This window comes from Strigops habroptila, chromosome 5 (genome assembly GCF_004027225.2).
Source record: "Strigops habroptila isolate Jane chromosome 5, bStrHab1.2.pri, whole genome shotgun sequence".
Classification (NCBI taxonomy): Eukaryota; Metazoa; Chordata; class Aves; order Psittaciformes; family Psittacidae; genus Strigops; species Strigops habroptila.
In genome coordinates this window covers 16,845,699-16,866,135 of record NC_044281.2, presented here as the reverse complement: position 1 = coordinate 16,866,135, position 20,437 = coordinate 16,845,699, and the positions used below count along the sequence as shown (strand labels likewise).

Here is a 20,437-nt window from a genome sequence, read left to right as displayed (position 1 = left end):
CTTTGGCAATTTAAAGGGTTTTCTTTTTTTTAAAAAAAAAAAATCAATTTACCTATAAAAGCAAGGCAAAACTGCAGTACCACTAACTAAATAGTATGTTTCAAATATCGATGGAGTTTGAAGAACTCCAGAGACATTTGAAACATTTGGAATTTTATTAAAAAACTATGTTTCTATATAAAAAAATGTGGCTTTGTATTTTGTCCTTATTTAAAGTCTTACCTTAATCTTGAATTTATTAAAACCCCTGACGTGACTGCAGAGAGCTTCTGCAAACAAGCTTCTGACACAAACTTTTAGGGCTTTTTAAAAATATATTGTCAGAGAAAGTATTTTGGGAAATAGAACATGAGACAAGAAGTAAAAAAAAATATAAAGCCCTGTTATGAATTTCCTGTCTACTAAATTTCTTTGTATCTATTTTCTTTATATTTCTTTCTTTGTTTTTTTTTTTTTTTTTTTTTTTTTAATTCTTGATGCAGAATGTATCAAACTGTTTGAGCAGTTGCTAACACAAGACAAAAATAAGAACTTGTGGAAAATGTTCCTTGCATTTGTTTTCCTGAATGATGAATTTTTCTGTCTTAATAATTGTTCATTAGATGAACATAAATGATCGGTTTTAATCCCTAATCCCTCATCTCTCTGTATGTATACTCTCTTTCTAAGATAAAAGCAATCAAAGGAAGAGACAAAATTTACTCTTACAAGAGATCAAATGGAAGAAAACAGTATATATAGCACCTGGTCATGTTGTTCAAAAAAACCATGTTGGATTTCTCAGTTGTACCTCACTTTTGAAAAAGGCTAGAGAAAATCCATTTGGGGCTCATGTACCTTTAGCTGGAGGAGCTTCTTCTGTAGGTATAGCAGCAGGTATTTTCTTCAGTGCGACACTTTTCTTTGTCACTGCAGGTACTTCAAAGATAATACATTTTTTTAAGAATATAAAGAACAAAAAAAGCAATGACAGACACATAACAGCTAAGAAAACATCAGAATGAACACATTAAATAACAGATTCACACATGGATCTAATGATGAAGATGAAGAGCTAATTTGTAGGGCATGTGTTTCTTTGTAGATTGTTTGAATACTTGGTATACCTTTAGCTGCTGGAGCTTCTGGTTGACTAGGAATAACAGGGGCTTCTTCTTCTTCTTCTGTTGGAACTTCTCCATAAACTTCAGGCTCTTTAAAGATATTAGTTTATTTTACATATTTTAACATTATTTACAAGACAATACTAGATTGACAAAAGTGCAGACATGTACACGTACAGAGAGCTGTTTGAACATAAAGTTATTTAAATATCTAAGTTCAGCCTGATCATTTACCTACTATCACCAGAAGCAACCATTCCCAGTTAGTAAAATAAAAGTTTACAGAAATATTTCATTTTATTTTCTAGTTACTTAGTTCTGTGTACTAAACAGAAATTGTAATTGAATTTCACATGTCCTTATCTGGCATGAACTATGTATATCCCAGCTCAAAAATTAATTGTTACTCTGGATGGCTTCTAAACCAGTGTCTACTTAAGTTCATTTCTCTGATCCAATGTGGCTAAAGTGCTTTCCTGGATCAGAAACCTAGCTTCCCTCTTATTTATGTTTCTTTCTCCCATGACTAGAGAAGAAAATAACATTTTTAAAATGCTAAACTATAACTAAATTCAGGGGGAATGAGTGTCTGACAGACGTGGATGGAAATTACTTTTAAATAAATCAAAAATAAATTGAAAGTGTCTCATATTTTACGGAACAATCTAGAGCATGAGTTGATATAGTCCTGCAATTTACTACTTGGTAGATGTACCACTGATGTACCTTCATACAAAGGAGGCTCCTCTTCTCTAGGAATAATGGTGGGTACTTTCTCTTCAAGGACAGCTCTCTTATGAAACTCAGGAACTTAAAAGATATTACCTTGCTTTTAGTAAACTCAAAATAATTTTCAACTTTTAAAATCTCAAACAGAAATAAACCCAGAAAACTAAGGTCTTTTGAAGTTCCAAATACAGTGTCTTTTTGAGAATGAAATATTACACAGTTCTAGAACTGTCTTGCTGGAACAATTATGTGAAGAAATGTATATTTCTGCTCTCAAAGAGCATAACCCATTTGCTTTTCTTACTGTATCATCATCTTTTTCCTTCTGATATGTGTAACAGCTTTAATAGTTTTAATTTACTAGCTCTTACCCTATTACTTTTCCACCACTATCATGAGCAATCTATTGGCATCCCCAATGCCCCAATTTAAACTAAATTCACAACTACAGTACAAACATAAAAGTGCTGAAGGTTTTCATATTGGTACTGTAAGTAGTGATACCTCTTCAGCATGTTTATATTCATAAATCAATGTATTTACTGTTTAGCACATGCATAGCACATATCTGAAATGTTTCAGAGTTTTCAATTCATTGCTGAGAGCCAAATCTGCACTTAAAGACTAGATACTTTTGCAATGATATACAGAACATGAGGATCATTTTAGAAGATATTAGTTTGGAAAAATGACATGACTATTTCCTTTCCGTAAAATTTCATATCCAAGGTTCTTTTACCTTTAATTGGTGGAACTTCTATTTCAGGTGTATGTGTAGGTTTCTTTTCTTCAGGGGCTGCTCTTTTGAGAATGGCTTGCCCTTTAAGATATAATTTAAGGGTTTTCAAAGTTATTTGGAAGAAGTTAGAAAGAAAAAGAGAAAACCTAACAATGAAGGTTAATGAAATAACAAAGGATTAAATGATTCCTGAAAGAACATCTATGTTAATTTTGAAGACTAGACGTATAACATATAAAAAAATATAACATATTAAAAAACATTCTTGAAAGATGGCCATAGATTTGGTTGGTGGAATCTCCTTCCTTTTCAGAAGAAATAAAAATATTATTTCTTTCTGAACTACTTTCATGTGTAGCTTAATGACAGAACACACATTTTTTTAAAAAGTGACTCACGTATTTTCAACAAATGACTTGAAACCAACAGGCAAAAAAAGACTCAGTCACAAACAGCTAAAAAAACCCACTGTGGGAACATAAATATACATACATCTTTGTCAACAAATAATGAAGACAAAAGTCTGAAATCAGAAGTCACGATTCATGAGAACAATGCAGAGGAAGTATACCTTTAGCTGGTGGAGTAATTTCCTTTTTAGGAACAGCAGGTAGTACTTTTTCTTTTGGAACAGGTTTCTTCGGCGCCACTGGCACTTTAAAGACATTGGGATTTTTTTAAGAACTTTTGCAATATGAATGTTAGTTAAGAATACAAGTTGAGTAAAAAGCAAAAAATGCAAAGAGTCAGAAAAATTAGCAAAATATAAAATGCAGTGTCTTCAGTTGCCACTGGGTGGTGACCATGCAGGCCACCCACTGGACTATTTTGCTTGATTCACATAGCTAGAGTCTTCAGTATTCACTGAATGAAAAACACCACTCTTGCATCAATTTTTGACTAACAAACTCAAAGTCTTTCTGAAAACCCCCCCCATCTTTCCCACTGATTTCATTCTGATAATTTTTACAAGAAATAATTATAAAATTTAGCACAAAATTAATTTCTGACAAAGTAAGTGCTCTAAACAGAAGACTACAGAGTACAGAGCTCCAGACTAGTACAGAAACTCTACTAGCATCCACTCACAATTGGTATTCATGACACTTATTTTTTGTAGAGCCTGGTGTAGGGAAAACCTAGTAAGATTGTATGTGCTCCAGCACATCATTAGGTTGAAGAAAGTCCTAGTTTCACTATATGGCGTTACAGCTGAACAGACTTATTAATTTATTCATCTGCTTGTCTAAATGATTAGCTATAAAATGTCACTTTTATTGTGACAACAAAAATTAAATCTTGCAGGTCCTGCCTGTGCTTCCTTTTCCACAGGAAGTAATCTGTCTCAGTTTTGATTTGTTAAAGAAATATTAATTTTTTAGTAATTTAATCTCTGTCCTTCACTGCAAAAGAAAATTAAGGGTCTAGCAGTCAAATCAGAATAGGTAAATTACTGGATTTAGGGATTCAGAGGGTCAGGCAGAAGTCTGTTTTTAAATTTCTCTAGTATCTGATGTACCTTTAGCTGATGGAGGTTCTTTTGTAGGAACAGGAACAGGCACTTTTTTTCCTGGCAGAGGTCTTTTAGGCACCTCAGGCACTTAAAAAAGAATTAATTTTGGATTTTAAGTTATTTATGAGGAATTGTAATGGATACAAAGACAGCAAGCAGAGCAATCACTTATTTGTAGAGGAGCCATTTCATCACTTATATAAAGACAAGTGAAGAGCCACTTATTTCAGAGTTCCTGAGCAATGAAAGCTAAGCAATAGCACTGTAAATCCTTCCGCTACATTTTAGATGCACTTTCTGTTTGGTATTAGGGATCTTATGATCATAAATTTAAATTATGAGAAGGAAGATCCAACATGAGTTTTAATATCTCTGTAACTCACAGAAGCTACTGGGCAAAAGAAACAAAGATTGATGCATAAAAATATTTAATTCAGGCTGAAGCTGAACTGCATCAGAAAATTATCATTGACTTTGCTTGTGATATATCTATACTAGCTCACTCTTGGGCAGTCAGATGTAGAATCCTCCCATTCTACTCTGAAGGGAAGAATTCCTTAGGAAGGAATAGTAGAAAAACAAACTTTGACTGGATTTATCATTACCAGCAACAGACAGACATAGGACTACAGATGGGAAAAAATATAAATAAACACCCAAAGGAAGCTTAAGCAGTAGCTTGAAACTCAACAAACTGTAAGAATAAAGAAATCATTACTTGATGTACCTATAGCAGGTTGGATTTCATAAGCCTCTTCATACACCTCTTCATATTTCTCATAGATCTCTTCCGTCTCCTTAAACTCATACTTTTCATAGAAATCTTTCTCCTCAGCCTCCTCTTCATATTCCTGTTCCTGAATCTCCTTATATCTCTCAGGTTCTTCAGGTTCCTCATATGCCTCAATTTCTTCACCTTCCTGAACATCCTCAAACTCTTCAATACTCTCGTATGTCTCGTACTTCTCATACTCTTCATATGTATACTCATATTTCTCCACCGCAGGAGCAGGAGCAGGGACTTTTTCTTTCCGGACAAGTTTCTTGGATACTTCAGGCACTTTAGAAACAGTATTATTGTTACTAGGTTAAAATTATTAATTTTTATATATTTTTTTAAGTTAGTCAAGACTATCCACATCAAACATAAAATGTACATGATCACCACAAGTATAAGTTACATTAAAATATCAGAACATGGTTCTGAAACTATATATATTATGAAAGATTTTCGAAATTATGAGGAAAAACAAATCTTTGGGAGGATTAAAAAGAAATATATCTGTACCTTTAGTTGGTGTTGGTTCTTTGGGTTTGGGCACAACAGCTGGCACTTTCTCTTCTGCAACAGCTCTTTTACGCACCTCAGGGACTTTAAAGATATGGATTTTTTTAGGAATTTAGAAAAAAAACCCCACCTTAGAGCAGAATAAGTAAATAAAGCACAAGAAATGGAGCTTTATAGTTCTACAATGCAAACATTGATAATGAAGACTTATAACATAAATTCAAGCAGAATTCTCAAAAAGCAAAGACAAAAGTTAGAAAGAAGAAAGTCAAGAGTATTTTTAGCATAAATATTAATTATAATCAGGAGTACATATACCTTTTGCAGTTGGAACCTCGACTTTTACAGGGGGGGCATCAGGTGCCTTCTCTCCAGGAACAACCTTCTTAGGCATCTTGGATACTTTAAAGATAGAACCTAACTTCAGTATTCTTTTGCACAATTTTAAAATAGACAAACCCAGAAGCTTACAAACAGCAGAACAGAAACTTACAAACAAACAAACAGTATGGTGACATATAATACAAGACAAACCTACTAAAATATCCCTTACTAAACTCAACTTGTATGAATAGTGTTATCTATTAATGATAAGCGTATTTACAAACTACAATACCTTTGGCTGGTGGAGCTGGCACCTTTTTAGGAACAGGCTCTTTCTCTTCAGGAACAGGTTTCTTAAGCATCTCAGGCACTTTAAAGACATTATTTTATCTTAAGTATATCATCCACAAGTAGTATAAGAAAGACAACAGAAAACATACACAAACAGACATAATGAAATAAGAACTGATCTGTAGAATATATTTAAATGTTTTAAAGAAGATGAAAGAGAAATAAAACCAAAAGACACTTGATATCTATAGGCAGACTTCTTGAACAAGTCAGGTAATTTCAGAGCTTATTTTTTGCTAGGAATTTGGCAATCACTCTGAGACATCAATACAGAAAGACATTGGGGACAGAAAACTAACATAAATAACAAACAAAATAAAATAAATAGAGACACTGGATGAGAATAACAACACAGTGTTCTCCTAAGTATTAATTTATGTACCTTTTGCTGGAGGAAGCTCCCGTTTCTCAGGAGTAGGTACAGGTATTTTTTCTTTTGAGACAGGTTTCTTAGGAACCTCTGGCTCTTTAAAGATATTGTTTCGCAAACACATTTTAAAGTTACTTTCAAAGCATTAAAAGCATAAGAATACATGAAACAAGGTCATAAGCTCCCCAAAAAGATCATTAAAAATTACATACAACTTAGAACAAGAAATAAAGATTAATTTTAAGGAACCCAAAAGATCTCATGAGTGGCTTCCAAGAAAAGATCATGTACCTTTTGCTGGTACGGTTTCTTCTGGAATAGTTTCCTCTTCTTCCTCAGGAATGAAAATGGGAACCTTTTCTTCAGGCACAACTTTCTTTGCCACCTCAGGCACTTTAAAGATATTATTTTAAGAACTTTACTTTCACAACGTCACAAAGGAAAATTAATAACATAAATCACAAGGACACCAACTTTGAAGTAACAATAGTAATAAAGATAAGGGAAACTATTAGTTAGTTTTCACTCCCTGAAAACAGCATATTACAACTAGGTTATTAGGATTATATGAGGATTGGCTCTTTTACCCAATTCTTAATTACACAGTGTCATTGACAATGAAAAATATTAGAAAGATACGCTACCAAAAAGAGATTGTAGAGGATTATTAGCATCTAATTTTTTACCTAAAAAACATCCAGTGTGTACTTTGCAATTCTTTTCTAAAAAACTCAGCTGCTGAGGTAGAATTTTCTCAGCACCAAATGGTAGGCTCTGCGATAGTCTACCTCCACTCTGAATTTCACATCCAGGGCATATTTTCTGACTATTCGTATGGCTGGTTGTGATTTTATTTTATTTTTATGTAAGTTTAGCTAAAAGGCTTGTGATTTTAGCATAGTCTCAAGGTACATATTCAGAATGATCTCCCTGAATGGATAAATTTCCAGGTAAAGGCCCATAAAATATTATTCCAGGTATTTTGTTTAAATAAAATGTAAATTAATTTAAATATTTGTTCTGGATAATGATATCACAATAAATTATTTCATTCACAGCAGTCACTTAAAATGGAAGACAAGGCCTGATTCTCAGCCCACTGAAGTCAATAACAAAATAGACAACCAAGCCCTGCCTGAGACCTAGCACTGCTCATTACAGGGGAGCAGCAGGGTGCTAGAACCAAAGACCTGATTTTACATGAGTATAAATTAATTTTTATAATGAAGTTCAGCTGAAATACCAATATGTAAAGGAGAGGAATCATCTGCATACACGGCACTGTGATATACCTTTAGCTGGTGGAATTTTCTTTACTTTAGGAACTGCAACAGGTACTTTTTCTTCTGGGGCAGCTCTCTTGGGCACCTCTGGCACTTTAAAGATATTGTTTTGATAAGAAATTTTCAATTACTTTAAAAGCATGAAAACTACTAAAACCACAGAACAAAGTCACGAAGACCAACAAGAAGAAAACTCTCCTCAGAAAGATAATTAAGATTTACATCCATCTTAAAAAAATCAATAGAGATGAAGATCTTTTAAGGAACGAACAAAGCTCTATCATAATTTTCGAGAAGGAATGGTGTACCTTTTGCTGGTATCTCTGGAACAGCTTCCTCTTCCTCCTCTTCAGGAACAAAAATAGGTACCTCTTCAGAAGGAGGTCTTGGTATTTCTGGCACTTCAAGATAGTATTTAATTGTAGAAAACTTAGGCACAACATCAGAAACTGGGACAACTTACACAGAAGCTAAAGAACGTGAGTTAGCAAGTACATTTGCCATGAACTGCTACGAGACTTTAAATTCTAGCAACAAACATACAGAAACAATAAGAAGCATCATCCATATGTTCAGTTATAAGAAAAGATACCTTTGGCTGGTGCAGGTTCTGGCTTTTTGTGTACAAGGGTAGGTACTTTCTTTTCTGGAACTTTCTTGGGCACTTCAGGAACTTTAAAGACATTTTTGTTTAAGAAATTAATTTTCAATGTTACATAAAACATAAAACATGATAACTGAATAACTGATATTAAGACAACTACACAAATATGGTAAACTTCAATTATGTATGAAAGATAACATTGATTTTTAACCACAGGTTTATGCAGAGATGTAAACTTACAAACAGACTACAGAACTACAAATTAGCGTTATAAGGCTAAGGGTGAAGTCTGACTGTTTAGGTACACTGTTTATCTTTTGAGGCATCTGGTTTTGAATCAGCAATTTTAAATAATTTAAATATAAAATATCCAAAAGACGGAGATGGTACAAGACACAGAAATTTTCAAAGTGTACAGTAAGCATAGCACCCATGACTGACAGAAATGGCCACAATACAGTGTCTGGTCATAGATAGGTCTGTGAGTGGGTCAAACACACTAGGACAAGGAGTGGGATTGCTACTTGCAGTCTTCTAAAGCTGAAGAAGCAAAACTAGAATTATACAGTTGAACCAGAAACTGGTGTACCTTTGGCTGGTGGAGGTTCTTCAACTTTTTCAGGCACTGGGGCAAGTATCTTCTTTTCTGGCACAGGTTTCTTTGGTACTTCAGGCACTTTAAAAATATTGTTGTAGTTTAAGAATTTCATTTTTGAACCATAAGGTAAAGAACAATTATATGAATCAATAAAGTGGAATGATAAAGAAGAACTGTCAAGAACAGAAAACTATTCACTCTATATTACATTAAAAAGGAAAGATAAACAAAGACCAATTTTTAAAATATTTTTTCTAACACATTCAGTCAAGAGCTGATATACCTTTAGCTGGTGGAACTTCCTTCTTTTTTGGTACAGGAACAGGAATCTTTTTCTCTTCTGGTACAGGTTTCGTAGGCACTTCTGGAACTTAGTAAGATATTATTGTAAATTGAGCTTGACAGAAGAATCTAAACCACCATGACATATATGTCAGTGACACCAAACAATTAAACACAAATACAAAGAACCACAATTCTTAAGAGCAACAATCCTTTTAGTATCCTAGTGTTTAACACAAGTGAGAAAATAAATGAAGTCTAGAAGAACGTTCTGATCACAGCTAATTACAAGTTCATATACCTTTAACTGGGGGAGCTTCCTTCTTCAGCACTTGGACTTTCTTTTCAGGTACAGGTTTCTTTGGCACCTCAGGCACTTCAAAAACATTATTTTGGTTAAAAAATAAACCACAAGTTATCCAGAACAAAAACGAAACAAAAAAGACAACAGGATAAATATCTAATATGAAGAGCCCCCTCCAAAAAGAACAGAAAAAAGAAATTATAAAGACATCTGAAAAATACTGTGAATTACGTATTCAGAGGATGTCTGCTAACGTAAGGAAATGATATATACCTTTTGCTGGAGGAACTTCTTTTTTCTTCAGAGTAGGTATTTTTTCCTCTGGAATAGGCTTTCTGGGAACCTCAGGCACTTGAAAGATACCATTAATGTTTTAGGTATTTACCTCTAAACCAATAGGAACATAAAGTGCAAACAAGCATCACAAATACACACCCAAACCATACATGAATGACTTAACATGGTTTGATCATGAAGACAAAATAAAATCAGAAAAAGGTTCTATTAACTGCTATTATGTCCATTCGCCCTGCTCAGCCATTGAGGTCATGAATAAAAATGTTTTCAAATTCAAGGGCTTATTTGCTGATCAAAAGATTGAATTAAGACATAGTTTGACTTTTTAGAGCAAGCTATTAAAGAAGAGGAAGCATCATCATGGTGGGGAAACTTGCAAAACCACAATTTTATTTTTCCTCCAATTTTTGGATGTTTATTACAAACATTGTAATAAACAACTACTCAATTGCTGTATTAGGTGGATTTACTACTTCTCCTCATTTTCCCCTAGAGCTATGACACTAACTTTTATCAGCCATGAAATAGGTTGCCTGATCATGTTGAATAAGCCGATTTTTTATTTGTATTGAAACTGCTGATTACATTTTCTTCCTCAGAAATTTCCAAGTGCTTTCTACATGTAAAAAGCAAGCACATCAAATTTTTCAGCTGATTTACTTCAAACACAGAACTATGGACACATTATAAGTAGCCATTGGTTTATACCACAATTTGCTAGGTAATGGCAATGTTTAAGAGTGGTTTACTTGAATGAAAAAGAAGAAAACCTTGATTCTGCTGAAATCAACAGATTTTCCTTTTAACTGCAGTGATGCAAAGTTTCAGCCAAAAGGTACCTTAAACTGTTTTTGTGCTCCAAAACCCAGAAACATTCATACAAGTTTTATGATGACAGGAGAGTAATCCCACTTGCTCTGAGCTAACCCTAACCTTCCTGTTCAGGATTAACCCGACTTTTGCAGTGCACAGCCTGGCCCTTTCTTTACTAAGAAAAATATGCTAATCAATATGATAAAATTCTACTGCAAACAATCTTAAATATAGTTTTAGCATACCTTAATTAGTCAAAAAATTCTGAATTTCTTTTTGAGGAAGACAGACTATGGAAAGATTGGAATCATTACTGGAAAATATACATCTTTACATACTCTTAGATGATTATGTGATTTGGGAAATCTGAAATCTTTATATTACAATGTAGAAAAGTTTTATCTTGGTGATATAGTTGTCCTCTCTAAGTAGTGAATAGTATGTTCATTCTCTACTAACCGTGTTAAAAATTTACACCAGTACCAAATAAAGGTCTTCCTAAAGAAAACACCTAAACCTAAGATTATTTAAATATGGAAATTTAATAGGAGTTTTATATCTTTGCTTTCCCTGAAAATATATTATTCCCTTCAAGAAATAAATAACCAGAAACTATAGGGTTTTTTAAGATTTCTCAGAGGAAGTCAATGTGGCTTGTGTTTGTAAATCACATATTTTCAATTACCCTACCTATTTTCTAGATAAACATATTTTTTGTCTGTGATTGCAGAATTCTTATATCCATTTTTAAGTATTTCAAGCACAGTCTGATAGCAAAATTGGACCCCAGAAGAGGATGAAATAAAGCTCAGTCAAATTTTCTTGGTTGTTACACAGACTTCATAAGAAAGAGGAATGAACATGTATGACATGGAACATTTAAATTTATAGAGGTAGTAGTAAAGAATAGACATACAACCATCACATATTTTCTACACTATATACTAATCATTAAACATCTTGAAAAAAGGCACATTGTAAAGCATACTGGAACATATTAAACCAAAACTTTGGTATACTAACAGAATTAAAGGATACTACTTTTTCTCATAAAAATCCTAAAATTAAAGTATACCTCTAGCTGGTAGCCGAGCCTCCTCTTCATACTGGGGAATTTCTGGCTCTTCCTCCTCATGTTCAGGAACTTCCTCTTCATAATAAGCAGCTTCTTCTTCATAATGTGTGACTTCTTCCTCTTCATATTGAGGAACTTCCTCTTCATACTGAGGAACTTCCTCCTCAAAATGACTAACTTCTTCATAATGGTGGACTTCCTCTTTGTAATGGATTACTTCCTTCTCATATCTGGTGACTTCTTCCTCTTCATATTTTGGAATCTCTTCTTCCTCTTCATACTGAGGAACTTCAACATACACTTTTTCTTTTCGGACAACTGTCTTGTGTACTTCAGGCACTTAAAAAGATATCAAGTAAAAGAATCTTAAAATTTAGCACATAAATCTTACTAATAATAAGGATCACAAGGCATTACCAAATAAGAATTAAATCAAAGGAAGAACATTGCATAGAAAACAAATCAGTATTCACTGTACATGGAACATAAAAGACACAAAACCCCACATTTATAACATATTTCAATTCTCTATCCAGTATACCTTTGGCTGGTAGTCTTGCCAGTTTTTTAGGAGGATAAGTTCTTTCTTCTATGATAGCCCTCTCTGGTACATCAGGCACTTAAAAGATACAGTATATTTACATTTAAGAACTGTTAAAAGTGTTGTTTAAAAGCAAAAATATTCTTGCCAAGAAACAAAGAAACATATCTTACAAATATATGGCTTAGATGTGAAAGACAAATGGACTTATTGACACTGGACATGTAATTATGAAGGGCAGAACTCAAAATCCAAATTCGTGAATCAAATTATAAAATCGTTAAATCCCACTGTTCTCTGTGACAGCCCCTCTCCACAGCAGTGACACTTTGCACTACATCAGTAATAGATCAAGAGTCCTGAATCACTGGTAAAAAAAGATTTGTATAGAAAACTGGAGATGAAGATGAGAGAGCACATAGAGAAAACCTTGTGATTGGCTAAGAATGGGTCAGAGCTCTGGTCTAATTAAAGGCAAAATAATTGCTTGGTAAGGAAGGTATTTTTCCCTCTTCTGTTGATTGCTTTACAAAGTGGCTTGTTCAGGCATAGCAATGAGCCATTCCCTATAAAAGCAGAAAAATTTCCAAAAGATTAAGGTGTGAATATGTTCAGGTTTTATTCAGAAAAGAGTGGACACTGTTTAAGCAGCTTATTATCTTTTTCAGAACAGCAGTGCATGGGTCTTGTCTTCTGAGGAGGTGTCTTGGGAAATTTTTGCCCAATATAACTGGAAACTGCACAGAAAATTACGCTACTTTGATCTTCTCAAGAGATGTAATCCATTCTGTCAGTGACAGATTTGAGAATTTCTATATGCTTTCTTCATGATTGATAAGCTATAGTGAGTATACATGAGTGGCTACCACATCTTGATGCTTGCTAAGTGGGAGTTATTTTCTGGGGCAATGTGAAGACTGACCAGCTCTTCAAATATTTTCCAGCAGAGCCTTGCTTTATATTTAATTGTAAGTGCCAGGTAGACCTGCATTTGAAATCTTCAACTAAACCTGATTGGATCTGGTATCTTTGGTTGAATTAATTACAAAAACTGCCTTGTACATGCATGCCATTGTGAGGAAGCTCAGGTTCCTTGGTATTCTTTTGTCCTAGCTACAACACCTCTATTTGGTATCCCATGGGAGAACTATTGCATTTAATGTCCTTCAGCTTTGACCTTTTTATTTCCAGACCAGTTGGTATATTACCTCCCTTACAGAAAGCCAGCCAAAGATCCTCTTCCATCATCCTCTTAGTACTCATGATCTGCCTATTCCCCATAATTCTCCAATAGAGAGACTGAACAGATTATTTAACTTCACACTGATATGATTGTATTAATCTTTCATGATATGGATATGATGTTTTTATCAACAGAAGTGGGTCTGAAAGTAGTAAGTATGAGGCACCTTGTGGGTCATTTTCCATAAATCAATAGATTGCCTCCAAAAGTGATAGAGCAATGAATTTTCTTTAAAAGCTGTGGACTTTGTTCAAAGCCCTTGAGCTGGCAGGTCCAATATATGGTATTGTGCTAAGTGTCATAGACAGTCAAGCAACAACAGAGGTAAAGGTTTTTTCTTTGACCTTCAGATTTAGCTGAGGAATCGATGCCATGGAACAGGAAAGGACAGGGCTTCTGTTCAGAAGAGGAAAAGGCTGTCCTGTTTACCCTCAGAGGTCAGACAGGTAACAAGATTTGCAAAGGAGGACCTAGTGAAATGGTTGGGCTTACACTACAGCAGCAGTAAGCCAGGAGGAGAGATTTAAGCCTCCTGTGAGAATGGAATACTGTCCTGTGGTATTCTACAAGCTTCACTTTCAGGGTAAATGGGTGATCTGCACAGGACATGAAATTTGTGTTTTGTTGTCTTTTGTTTTGTATTTTTGGTGTGTTTCTTGGTGTTTTGTTTGGGTTGTTTGTTTGTTTTTCAAGTAGATGACAAGATGTAAATTTGGACATAGAATCTTTTTAGTCCATCCATACCTGTGTATGAGATCTCCTTTTCTGTGTGAAGAGAAATGGATACTTCCTCTGACATAGCCCAGTGTTCTTCTTCTGTTGGTACTTCAAAGACAGAATCTAGCATTAATATTTTTCTCTGGATTATTATAATGTACAATAACAAATATCCCATTTGGGGGTTCTTAGAAAACTAGTTATTATTTTCTGACACCTCCCAAAGCCAGAGTAATTCGGAAAAATATGCATCTAGTGTTTCTCAGACTCTGCTAATGTTCCCTTGAGACTATGGTGGAACACAGTGGTGGACTTGGTAGTGTCAGGTTAACAGCTGGACTTGAGGATCTTAAGGGTATTTTCCAACCTAAATGGTTCTATGAATCTACCATTAGAACTTCGAGAAAGGTGCCAGACCAGCAGGCTTGAAGCCTGGTGGTATTGCATGAGGACAGTCTGTTCATATGGTAATCCATGGGCAGGAGTACCTTCTGGTGGTGGAGACACTTTTCTTTTTGGAACAGCAATGGAAACTCTTTCTTCTCTGGCAAGTTTCTTTGGTGATTCTGGCACTTTAAAGATAGTAACTGTAAGAATACTAAAGTCTAAAAAAAATGACACACTTTCTGAAGTTCATACAAAAGAATTATGGACAAACAATTATGGGGAAATAGTACACTTATAATGAACACAACAATAACACCAGACTTACAGATGTAAAGGCACATAAATTAACAGAGAAAATGACAGATGAAGCTTTAATGCACAGTACGTAGATATGTATTAAGCATTTTGAAGATATTTGTTTGGGGGAGTGAGGGTCTAGGAATAAATTCTGCAGATAAATTAGACACTTTGAAACACCTTGCAATTTTAGTAACAACAGAAATATAATTTAATATTAAAATAATATCTACTAAAATAATATATATCATATTAGAAGAATAGATATTTAGAGAAAACCACATCAAAACCAAACAGCATATTCACACATTGGGAATTAAGATGGAATGATTAAGATGAAAGTAAAATGCAAATAATTTGCTTCCGGGCTCTTCAGAAACATAATTAACCCACAGGACACCACACATACAGGATACATAACAAAATCACTTTTCAAACACAAGAAAATCACAGAACCAGAGGAAATATTTGTGAGTTTGAAACCCTTCACTGAATATTGACAATGTTATAAAACATTAATATTTTTTAATCTATATGCATTCATATTTATTTAACTTCTTCACTGAGTAAATGTGCTAACTCAGCTTTCCAAGGCACTTAAGCAGCCAAAGTGATCAATGAAGTTAAATAGTAGCCAGAAAATTCAAGGAATGCAGGTGTGTGGCTGTTCTCTGTCACCTTCTGCATTCTTTTGCAGGGGAGAAGACAAAGGTCCTTTTCATTTATAATCAAGTCAGGAAAGACTGGGATTTGATTAACCAGAAATATGGTGTGCATGGTGAACATGGACATCTGATATTTGGAAGCTTTCTCTGCTTTCAAAAAAACCTGTGTACCTTTTGCTGGTGGACCTGCCACTTTCCGTGAAGTTGGAACAGGTACTTTCTCTTCTGGCACAGGCTTCTTGGGCACTGCTGGCATTTTTAAAAAAAAAAAAAAAAAAGTTTATTTAAAATGATTTTGAATTAATCACAGTTTATTAACACTAGCAGATGACAAAACACAAATGCAGGGACTTGACATTTCTTCAAGTCAAATAAAAAAAAGACAGCAAACACTGAATGTTACAGCTTGTGTAGACTATTAGATATTATAAATACAAATCAGTATTCTGAAATAAGACTTCTATTGTGTAGCTCTGAAAAATTTTATACCTCTTTTTGGTGGAGCCTCCTCTTTTTTAGCAACTGCAACTTTTTCTTCTGTGATAACTTTTCTGTGTACTTCAGTCACTTGAAAATAATAAGTGTAAGGATATTTAATTGCAATATTTGAAGTAGAGACATACATAAGATTTTTTCTACTTAATCTGATCTTTTTAAAAAGAAAATGCTAAGTAAACTTCAACAATAACAAAAAATAGATACTGAAGAAGACTGTACTTTACAGCCATAGTGCAAAGATGAGTAAATAGTCAAAATAAAGAGGAGATCCAGATATAAGTTACGGATACTAACAAACACAAATTTATTTAAGTAAAATTACTAAATACAAACGCTGCAAGGCCAAACAAAAAATTTTCCATGATAATAATATTCTCAGGTTTTTTACCTTTGGTTGATGGAGGTTCTTCAACTTCTGTCTCAAAAGTGGGCACCCATTCTTCTGCAGGTTCTTAAAAAAGATTGTGCAACTTTAGAATATTTGGTTGATTTCACAAACAGGCATAAGATAAAAGATGAAGTAACATATAAATCTCATCAAGACGACACAGACCACATGCCACATTGTAGACAAATGGACATAAGTACATGTTTATTGCTGAAGAAATTTGATATGGAAAATATATTTTTTATCAACATGTATATATGTTAAAGATGTCACTCATGAAAAAAAAAAAGGTGTCTTTTGCAACAGGAAAAAACCACTGGTATACCTCTTGGTGGTGGAGCCTCCATTTTTTTAGGCACTGGGACAGGTACTTTCTCTTTAGGAACTACTTTCTTACGAACTTCAGGAACTTTAGAAAAATAAGTAAGATAAGAAGGAAGATAAGAAAGATATTAAGATGCAATATTTTTCATTGCTTACTATATCACAATGTGTTTTACTGAGTTAACACAAACAATACTTGTCACAGTACAAGATGGAATTTGAGACAACCATTCATCACTGTAAGCACACACTACCGATGTCAACATGTAGAAACAAGACAGTAAACCAAACATATTTTCCTTGAAGATACATCACCCAGATGAGGAACTGATTTGTACCTTTAACTCCTGGAGCTTCCTTGGGGGCAGCTGGAACTTTTGGTTCAGGGACAACTCTCTTATGCTTCTCAGGCACTTTAAAAGATTACAGTACATGCATTTACAAAGAGTAGCAACACTAGAACAAGCACACATTTCCTTAATACAAAAACCACAAATGGAGATAAACACATAGTGGCAACATAACACTCAGAATGATGAAACAACCAATATTTTGTAATGAAAAGAATGTATACCTTTAGTGGGTGGGGCTTCCTCTCTTGTAGGCACAGTTACCCTCTCCTCTATGTAGTAAGACTCTTCTTCAGTCACTTAGAAAGAGTAAAGTTAAAAAATACTTGAGTTAAGACCATACTGTCTTTATGGCCCTTTTAAGCAATAAAATATTTGTAAGACAAGAATAAGCAGTGTGCTTTGCTAACAGACAACTCTGTTATTACAAAATCTACATTCAAACCATCCTGCTCCCTCTGAAGGCAATGGAAAAACTCCAAGCAATTTAAATGGAACTGAGATTGAGCTGCTGTCTTGTATTTCTGTAACGTTTGAAAATGCTCAGTATTTGAAGCACTTTCCAGTCCTCCGTCCACTAGTTCACCAATGTTGTAATCTGTCAATTTTGATAAAACCTCTCTCCCAAATATCAAGAAAATTCCTTGACTAAAGCCACCCCTTGAAAATACTTCCCATGGTGTCATTTGACTTAATGGAAATTGAGTCAATCGATGTATGTTACTGTCCTTCACAGCATTATGATACCACCAATAAACTCCCAGGTGAAAACAATATAGTAATTTTACAACTAAATGGTCTGAGGAACCAGAGTGCACCATGATATTCTGAAGGACTTTTAGTTCATCCAAGCAACCTGGTGGAAGAGGAACTTCTAACAGAGAATTTTTGTAAAAAAAAAACCAAACCCAAACCAAATAAAAAAAAACCCCACCAAAAAAAAAAAAAAGGGCTGATAATTCTCAACATCCAAGAGATACCTCATTATTTTCACTGTATCAATACAGGATTAATTACTAGACTTTTCAAAAGCCAGTAATAGAAATTGTAGGCATCCTTAGCATTAAAATTTATAAGATATGTAACATTTATATAGTTGTAATTTTTTGTTTATGAATAGAGTAGACATTAAGCCACAGTATAATGGTACAAAACAAATTACTTTTTGCTTTTGCCTAGCATTCTTGAACTGTAGTCGTACCTTCAGAAACCTCTTCTCTGTGAATGGAAATAGATACTTCCTCCATTTCCTCTTCAGACCATTCTTCAACTGTTGGTTCTTTAAAGAAAATTATTGGTTTTAGTATTTTTGGTGGATGGATGTATCGATTCATGGATCAATGGATGGAGAAGATTAAGACCAATTCTTACAGGTTCTATATGACAATGACAGATTTGCATACAATACAGAAAGTGCTGTGCACACACACATATGTATGATTTGCTCTAAATGATGTGTTTTCTTGATGCCCCATGTACCCTATTGTATGCAGTTGTATCTCTCAAATATCCTTCACTGGTCAATTGTCAGTCCATCAGAATACCTCAGCTCCCCAGACTTCTCTACCACAACAGCTGAGGTGGGGGGGGGAACAACAGTCAAAGAATTAGAGGTTGCTCCTTGATCTGGCTATGTGAAAGTAAGAAGGAGAGGAACAAGATAAGATGGGTATGTCAAGATTTGAAAGGAAAGCCTGGCATGTGCATTTCAACAATTGTGACTGTATCAGGGAAAACATTAACTTATTCTGGGGTAAAACATTAATTTTATGGGAGGCAAACAGAAGGACAGGGGACAAACAGAAATTAACACTGCAAATATCCATATGAATATATATTTGCATATTTTAGATATCTTCCAGATCTGCTTTTAAAAACTCACTTATGCTTTTTTAATAGAGTATGCAAATTGTCTTGACTGGCTAGTTATTAATGGGATATAAAAATGGCCAAAATGTTGATTTCAGCTATCCTGAAGCAGACATATTTTGGAATTATACTAACTTTAAACAATTGATCTCAACCTTCCCTGACTATGAGAATGCAAACTAAAAAAGCTGGTGAGAAGCTAACATTGGAAAGAGAAATAGTATTGTTATCTGCAGGGCTACAGGGAGCTTTGTAGGGAGCATGACAAACGGATGGTTACAATCCTAAATGTCAGAGCCTGAACTCCACACTACATCCGTACTTCTTATTATGATTTCATAAGAACCTAATCTGAAGATCATTGTATTCAGTGGTAGAGTTTCCATTCATGTCAATGTTGTGGGATCCTGTCATTCATGACTGAAATGGTAAACGACACTCAGGAAGATCTTAACTACCTGCAAATCTGTAAAACTCTCAACACAAAACTCATACAAGAAAACTAACATGAAACTTTTGTGTATTTTGATCTGGTCTTAGAACAAAAACTTGCAGACAAAGCACAAGTTTCTCACTATTGTCTGTTTATAATGTACCTTCAGGTAGTGGGATTTCCTCTGGAACAGCAACAGATATTCTTTCTTCTGTAAGAAGAACTCTTTCTTCAAAAGTGGCTTTCTTCTGCACTTCAGGTACTTTGAAAGATAATAATATTAAATGTATTCTTCTCTAATTCCACTGTGAAAGCAATATTCCCAAATGCTAATTCTAAGTTTCCAAAGAATTGCTTAAGTGTTTTGAGTTCATAACACACAACAGAGATTGAATATTTAGAAATAATATTTTTGTAAGTATTGCACAACACATACCACATACTGTAATGATTCATTGTCACTAAATCAGAACAGCAGAATTCACAGAAGTACAAATCAGTGATGGGTAACAATACAGAACATATAAACAGAAGCTGAGAAACTGCATATTCTTCTGCTGGAAAGCATACCTTTAGCTGGAGGAGCCTCAACTTTTTTAGGAACAGCAGAAGATACTTTTTCTTTAGGGATAGATTTCTTAGGAACTGCAGGCACTTAAAAAAAAAAGTATTTAGTTTTAGGATCTATAAAGTGCAAAACTGGCAAAAGAATCATGTAAAAGAAATGTATCTTTCAAAAAGATTACACATGGACATATTTTGCTTACAAAATACAACAGCTGAGCAAGCTGAGACAAATGCAATGTTCTAAAGACTACAATAAATGATATTACAGTGAACAACATTTTACCTTTTGCAGGTGGAGCTTCTTCTACTTTAGGAATACGTGGTATTTTTTGTTCTGGAGCTGGTTTCTTAGGTGCTTCTGGCACTTAATTGATATGAATTATAACAACATTAAGTAACTAAAATTACAAGTGTTTTAAGACTGCATCTATAGCACAGTTATCCACAAAAATGACTCAAAAGATACATAGCTAGTGCGACTGAAG

The 20,437-nt window shown here is 34.2% G+C and overlaps 1 protein-coding gene across 1 annotated transcript in view; it reads right to left on the bottom strand.

Moving 5' to 3' along the window:
- TTN (titin) overlaps positions 1 to 20,437 on the bottom strand; it is a 253,250-nt gene that overhangs the window by 137,175 nt on the left and 95,638 nt on the right. The window contains exon 113 of the mRNA XM_030485587.1: positions 8,293 to 8,373. Within this exon, the coding sequence (XP_030341447.1) occupies positions 8,293 to 8,373 (81 nt within the window). The remainder of the gene's footprint in view (positions 1 to 8,292; positions 8,374 to 20,437) is intronic.